The sequence below is a fragment of the Buceros rhinoceros genome, unplaced genomic scaffold, assembly GCF_000710305.1.
Source record: "Buceros rhinoceros silvestris isolate BGI_N320 unplaced genomic scaffold, ASM71030v1 scaffold7068, whole genome shotgun sequence".
NCBI lineage: Eukaryota > Metazoa > Chordata > Aves > Bucerotiformes > Bucerotidae > Buceros > Buceros rhinoceros.
Window position 1 is genome coordinate 96,830 of NW_010428543.1, and position 8,060 is coordinate 104,889.

An 8,060-nucleotide genomic window follows, 5' to 3' on the forward strand; every position below is an offset into this window, starting at 1 on the left:
AGGAAATGATAGTAAACTATAAAGCCATGAAGTATAATTTATGTCTGGAGATCTTATTGCTTAGGACTGATAGGAGTTAGGACTTAGGTAAGAAGGGAACCAACTGTATAGTTGCCTCACACAGTTTATAGCAGGATTTGTTGTTGGGTTTTTTTGTTTGTTTGTTTGGAGAAGAAAGAATTGTTTGTTCAGTGAAACTGGTAGTTGATGATTGTGGAGCTAAGCTACTTGAACCATTTTTGATCATTTGCTGTGATTAAAGCCCATTGTTTTAATGAGCAGTTGCTGTTGAATTTCTGATGAGCCTGCACAGTCTAGGTAAAAGATTCAGAAACTTCAGCCACCACTTTGTGCCTTGGTAGCCTTGGTAGCATGCCTAAATTCTTAGTGATTCAGCATGGTTTTTAAATACTGCTGATATTCTGCCAGTCTTCATCTTCCATTTAGTTTAACATTACACTTTTATAGGAGACATGTAAGGAGTCTCCTTCTGATATCTTCTTTCTGTAAAAAGAACACCTAATTTCTTTTTTGTTTTGCCTTAATTCTTAAGAACTGTTTTTTCTTAACTTAGACTTGAGCATCTTGCCTCCTTGCAAAAAATTATGCTACCCGTAGTATATTTGTAAGATGCCTATTTTCTATAGAAAAGGTGCTATTTATCCTCTATCTCAATATACAGAAAAGCTCAGGGTAATTGGTTAGATTTATCTCTAATGGAAAAGAAAAACAGGGAGCTGCTTTGATACCCATCAAGAATAGTCTTTCTCCTATAAAACTAGTATGACAAATGCCTCAGTTACAAGTGATGAGAGAGGTAAGTTTTTGACAAATCTTTTCAGATTTTGTCATTGCCTTCTTCCATCTAAGATGGGAAGAAGTACAAGAGAGAATTCAACATTAGTCATTACTCCCCATACCAGCAGAGAAAAGAATTAAAAATGCCAAATGTACAAGCTGCCTTTGAAATTGCTTCATACCTTGAATCTTCAAAAGAGAATTGCCTTGTGGAAACAAACATGTAAAAACTTCTGTTGTTTATAGTGTCCTGTGCCACATTTTTTGGAGGGAGAGATGGTCCTAGATTTTAATAAGACACTGTGTGCTTGCTTACTTGTATGTGTCAACATCAGTTTGTAATTTAATGGCTGCTTAGGACAATTTTACTATTTCTTGAAAACTGAGTTCAGTGCAGAATGATCCCCCTGTTGATTATGGGCACTTTTTGATGAAAAGAGGCTGGACTGCCAACTAGAAATATTTATTCTCTGTGGTGCTAACACTTACTTGTTCATTTGTAACATGGTTCTCCTCCTTGCTTCTTCACCTTCCAGATCTGTTTCTCCATTAGGAGAGTCCCACTAATGTGCATCATCATTTTGAAGTATCAGAAGAAATCATTATTTGAAATAATCTTCCTTCTGTGTTTTGATTCCTAAGAGCAGGAGTTTTTTCCATCCTAGTGCATATTCTTTAGAGAGGTCCTGTGTTCCTTCTATTTCTATTTTTAAACATTCAGGCTCCAATCAGACAATTATTTTCACTGTCACAGAAAATGTTGGTCTAAAACATTATTACAAAATAAAGAAAAAGAACAGTAGGTTGATATTCAGCTTTTAAACTTATCTGCTCTTTGTCTAAGTTTATCTATTTATGATCTTTAAAATTTTTGGGATAGTTAACTTTCACTCATATCTTTATATTACCCATCTTTTTGAGATTCATTCAATTTTTTCTCATCCAACTGTATCTAGAATTTTTTGAGAATTTGATCACACGTTTCCATCAGTTAAGAACTCAAATTCTCACTAGGGTTTTATGCAGTATTTTTATCTTTGCCAAAGTCAGTTTGACACCTATATCATGATGTAGCTTACACTTAGTCTTATCACCTTCCTGCTTAAATGGAATTTCTGGTAAGCATCACATCAGCTGGCAGGATGAAGTTCAGACTTGACAGCAAGCCCTTGTAGGTGGTGTTCTCTCTCTCTCTCTCTCTTATATCCTCTCTCTTCCCACCCCCACCCCACCCCCCCTTTTTTTTTTTCAAAGTTGTTCATGGGTCACAATATTTTGGGTTGGAAGGGGTAATTTAACTTTTATTTTTACAGAAAATGGACTATTCGATTTATATGCTTGGTTGGTGCTTTTTTTCTTAATGTTTTTCCAACTGTACAGCTCTCTGGTGTGGTCAGAATACACACATTACGTATTTATCGGTCTTTCTATAACAGATTGCAGTAAAACATATTGAAAGCCCATAGCTTTTTGTAAGAAGTCTTAAGCAACAATCTGTTTCTTCTCAAAAACTCTTCAAAGGGGTTGCGGACTTCACTGATACTTCACATTCTTGTCTCAGAAATTAGACCATATTTTACTAGTTGCGAGTGGCACCTTATTTCACAGAAGTCCTTATTTCCGAAAATGGGAGGGCTTCAGCTGCTTTTCATTTGTGTTCCAGGAGCTTCTAGAATGAAGGCGACTTACAATTTGACTCCTTGAGCAATAATCTGGTAATTTACCTGTAGTCAGGTTCAGTGACCAAAAGCTCAAAGCGGGGTGGGAACTACTTTCTTACCTTTCCAAAAATAGAACTGAAAAATTTGTCTTCATTGTTTCTATGGCAGTTCTTTCCTAACTGATAAAGAACTTCATCTAAAAATTATCTAAGAAATAATGCTGAAGAGTGTGAGCCTTCTAACACTTGGTAACTTGCTAGAAGACACAAAAAGTGTACATGCTAAAAGCTTGTATATATGTTTGTATTGTTCCTAAATGTCTTCCTTATTAGAGATTATAGACAAAAAGTTCTCTGAATCATATGTAATATACCTCCTATTATCTGGTGCTAGATAAAAAGAAATATGTCTTTTAAAATGTTTAAAAAATAGAGAAAATGGTACAGAAAATTATACCAAACATTGCATTGATTATTTGCTATTACTAATTTCCTAGGCATGCCTGTGAAAAATAACATTGCAGCTTTACGCCAGTCTCCAGGACAGAATGGCACCAGCTTCCATGGTTGCATCCGTAATCTATATATCAACAGTGAACTCCAGGACTTCAGAAATGTGCCACTGCAAGTGGGAATTCTGCCAGGTTGCGAGCCTTGTCATAAGAAAGTTTGTGTGCATGGAACATGCCATGCCATCAGCCAGTCAGGCTTCTCCTGTGAGTGCGAAGGAGGATGGACTGGACCTCTCTGTGATCAACAAACTAATGACCCATGTCTTGGAAATAAGTATGTCCTTCCTCATGACAGAACAGTAGTATAATATGCATTTAAGTCTCCTGTTATGTGTAATTTTTCACATTTTTTCTTTTTTCAGTAAGAAACAAAATATCCTGGGCATGTAAAAGTATAAAAGGGTCCAGGTTATAGTATATTCTTTCAATTAACTTAATGAAGAAGAGTCCCCAGTTTAGGGGAGCAGATACACATGTTACTGAAGTTCTGCTTAAAGCCTGGGAAGTGCTTCTACATAGTTCTGTATGGGCTGCTTCTGTCATGAGAAACACTGATGTAAGTGTTGGTATGGCACTTGGTACAAAAATCATTTAGAGGATACAAAAAAGCAAAAATACCTATTTCCTTACCTGTAATTGTATAGAATGAGGAAATATAATTAATACTATTACTCTCTAATGTGTTTTAAAAACATGATATAATAGATATAGCTAATATTTTTATATTTTCATAGTACCCCAGGTTTTAGCAGGAAAATAAATTTGTACCTTTATGGTAAACTTCAGTTTAAGTCTGTGTGTGCTAATTCTCTTTGATTATTTGACTAGAACGCTTTAGGTTGCACATTTTATGTATATTTATGGAGGGGATCATAAATGTATATGTGGAGACAGAGAGCAAAATATATGTATGTGTATATAAGATTATTCATATGCATATTCATCTTTTAACTTTACTATAGAAGAAGATTCAATTTTTTGGCTCCCAGCACAAAAAGATCAGAAACTTCAGAACTTCAAAGTTCTTCAGGATTTATTGGTCATGGGCAAAAAGACACTATTCCTTTTGCTCTTTACCACTATACTTACTACAGTTTGGCAAACCTATTTAAAAAAAACAAACAAACAAAACCAAAACAAAACTTTAACTCCAGCTAGCACGCAGTTTACCATGCACAGTTTGCATTGCTTATATTAGTTATGGACTCTTACAGTATTATAAAGTTTTGAATTCTTTCCAAAACTACAGAGGGAATTTCTGAGGCATGTCATTGTTTATGGGTCTTTTTCTTACCTTGTCCTCTTTCACAGTAACTTAAAAGATAAACAAAAGGAAGTCACACCAGGTTAAAAAATACAAATGTGATGTCTATCATGTCCATTTTATACTTTTTAAGTCAAAAATAACGTGGAACTGTAACCACCAAGTTCTATAATAAGAAAAGCCAAAGAATTTGTTTGAACTGTCCTTGACAGATTCTGTATAGGTTCGTACAACTATACACATCAGCACCCAAACTGAGTGCTTTCTGCAGTAAATTACAAACCTTGGCAAGCATCAGATATAGGCAGTATGAAAGATAGAATTAAGTGAGCACAACGTTAGTATTTTGTTAGCTGTTGAAAGTATTGGTTTTGTTTCAGCTGTATACAGTTCTGTGAGCTTGTAGGGGAGAAAGCCAAACCAAAACTGTTTACTTGGAGTGAAGGATGGGTTTGTTGGTCTTTAGTTTCTGGGGATTTTGATTCTGTATTTCTTGATTAATCTCTAAATCCTGTCTATTGAATTTTGTCTGTCCAATACAGTATAACATTCTACCTTATCTGAGAGACAGACTTGTCACTGTGATCTGTTTCAAAAATGTAGGGGATCTTTTAGAGATCCCTCCCCACCATGAAAAGTCTTAAGGCTTAGATTTCTTTTACCTAGATTTATTTTACCAAAACCTACGTGCTTGTCTTGGGAACTTGGTGACCAAAGTTTGCTCTATGGTCAATAAAGAAATAAACACATTTACAAAGAGTAAATTAGACCTCAAGTGGTCTAATCACCCTCTGGATAAGCTTGTTTCTCTCCATGACTGTGTGGGGAGCTTATGGCAATTACACATCTAACTTGAGTGCCTGACATCGATACCTAAAATTAGATAAGATGAAACTGTGCCCAAGAGTTTGCACTTAGCTTGATGTTCTTTTCAGTACAGTCTGAAGATGAAATTTAGGTCTTCAAAGAACAGGTGGAAGCAAAAGTATGAGATTTGGCGTTAGCTAAGATTTAATCATCTTCTAAGTCAAGCAGAACTTCACCAAAGATCCTGACACATTTTGCTTTGATATCTAAACCAGCATGTATAGAATCTGACATGTCAGTATCACCTGAGTAACTTCATAGATCAGATGTCCTAAAAGTGGTTGTTTTGTACATGGTGAACAGATCAAATGCTGAACATAATGAAAACTAAACATGCCATCTGCCCTGTGATACTGTCTAAGCCTTCAATTTTGAGTTGCTTAATCTAAGTCTTGGAATATCAGACTTCAACCAGGAGCAATTTGTAATTTTTTTAAGGAACATAGTTGCTTCAAAAGTACAGACTCTTGCATAATAGGGAAGTTGGAGGCGCTTAAGTAAAGTTTTATAATTGCAGTTTTCAATCCCAAACTGCATATGTGAATGGAGGCTATGTGTTGTGCCTTCCATGTAAATATTCTGTGATGAGATTGACATCCCATTTTCCTCCAAAACACCTAAAGCTCTTGCACAGAATTAAGGGTACAGACGTATTGTAATGTAGATTTCACTGATGAGGGGAACTTGTTGATGTTTATAAACTGAAACAGTTTTAAATGGTTCATGCAAGTTTGTCAAAGTCAAAAAGGTTGCATTCTTTTCAGCTTTACCAAACTTTTTACTGTAGTGAAGGAGTAGAGTACAAAGCAAAAAGTTTCCAAATATAGACTATTACCTAAAAAAAATTTCAAAACAAGACGTTGTTCTTAATAGAACTCTTCTTTTATTATGAAATGCAATTGTTTTGAATTTTTACCACCTTCAAATTGAAACAAAGGATTTGATTTTATTTTGGATGGGATTTTTTTCTTTTTTTCCATCTAAAGCTCTTCATTTATTTATTTATATATTCATTAAGGTAGCTGCCACTGCCTAGTAAGGAGGTTGTGGGCTCAGTAATATTTAAAATACAGAGAGGAGAAACATTAGAGAGAAGAAACATTAGGGAGGTTATTGTGACCTTGAATATCAGGACTGCATTCCTCCCTACAGAGGAATCTTCACTGTGGTCTTCCCTAGGAAACAGTATGTAGATAGAAAACTTGTGTATCAAGGGAGCAGTTAAAGAAAATAACATCATTTCTAGGAATAAAGTTGTTGACCCTGTGCCACCAAATGAATAAAGGGAAGTGATTTTATTCCAAGCCATTGGTGATGTTTTCAGAAGATGAATCCCCTTAATCTTCAGCTTAGACCTAGGAACGGGTAATTAAACATTCTCCTTTTGGGAAATACCAACTCGCTCTCAACAGAAGTAAGACCAGCTCTGTGTTCCCATACTACTGTGCACAGAACTTAGCAAATGCAGCTTAACTCACAGCCTTTTTTGTCTAACAAGATTTGAGCCTGCCACTAATGTTTACCAAAGCCCAACTGAGAGAGTAACTAGTTTAATCACCTGAGTGAGACTTGATAACATGCAACCTCATCTAGCCTGAGTTTCTGTGTGAGTACTGGATGAGCGCTGTTGGCTTGCGGTGAAGTAGACCTGCCTCATACGTTATTATGGCCACGCTACTGGCAGTTGGCAATGTAGACTAATATATTTGAAGAGGGAACATGTGTTCAGCTTCGAAACTGCCATTGCTTGGGTCAGGAAAGTTTCAGTTAGGAAGTGCCTGACCTGTCTTTGTGCTGGGAGCCCCATACATCATGAGTGAGAATATGGGTGGGTTTAAATGATACAAAAACCAGAATTTTGGGTGAGTATCCTTTTGTTCTTCTTCATTCTAGTGGAATTACATTTGGGCTTGGTTTTGCTGTGTTCTCAAAAGCATGCTGAAAATTTAGGTGTACAGGAAATGCTAGTTTTAATAACTGTGGCCTGTAAAAGTCTTCCATAACACATCTACAGTGGCTGTTTTCTGGTGAGATAGTTCTCTATTGCAGCTTGTTCTGTGTAAACCTGCATTCCAATTATAAACCACTTCACTGCATCTCACTGAAAAAGTCCATTAGAAACAAAAGCAATTTCTTCCGAGTACAGTCCAAAGTATTTGTAGTTAATGTTGCTCAGCCTGAACTTTGATGAATAATTTATTTTTATTCTCTTGGGCTTGTTTCCCCTGTAGATGTGTGCATGGTACCTGCTTGCCGATCAATGCGTTTTCATACAGTTGTAAATGCCTGCAGGGACATGGGGGAGTCCTCTGTGATGAAGAGGAAATGCTGTTTAACCCCTGCCAATCCATCAGGTGTAAACATGGCAAATGCAGGCTTTCAGGACTTGGGAAACCATATTGCGAATGCAGCAGCGGATTCACGGGGGACAGCTGTGATAAAGGTAAAAAAAAAACCAAAACAAACCATGCGTTTTTTTGATCATAAAAAAGAGATTTTTTTATTAAAACATGAACAGCTGAAAGCATTACCAACTTTTTTTTTCCCCACAATACACGCATTTGTTGCTTTTTTTTTTTACTATAAGAATTTATCTCAGTGAGACAAAAATCAAACTTTTCTCATGAATATGTTTACATTTTGAGGATTTTTTCATCAAATGTTTTGCTGTGAAAACATTTCTCTTTTTTGCCTTCATTCAGAAACACATTTTTACTATACTTAACTATTACCTTTTACCTGCTGTATCTTTCTGTATTTATTGTTTCTGTGCCTTCTGCAACTGAGAAGCCAAATCCAATGATTCTGCTCCTAGTTTTATCACAAACTCTACTTTTGACCTCTCAGCTTCAACTGATTTATCACAGCGAATTATGCAGGTGAGACAGATGAAAACAGGATGACTTTTCCCCCTACCTCTTTCTTTTGCCTTTGTCTATCAAATCTCTCCCTCTCTTTC

At 36.0% G+C, this 8,060-nt stretch overlaps 1 protein-coding gene across 1 annotated transcript in view; it reads left to right on the forward strand.

Annotated features, from left to right (window-relative positions):
• SLIT2 (slit homolog 2 (Drosophila)) overlaps positions 1-8,060 on the forward strand; it is a gene marked incomplete at its 5' end in the record, with an annotated part of 98,222 nt that overhangs the window by 89,225 nt on the left and 937 nt on the right. The window contains 2 exons of the mRNA XM_010142319.1: positions 2,956-3,244; positions 7,333-7,544. Of these exons, the coding sequence (XP_010140621.1) occupies positions 2,956-3,244; positions 7,333-7,544 (501 nt within the window). The remainder of the gene's footprint in view (positions 1-2,955; positions 3,245-7,332; positions 7,545-8,060) is intronic.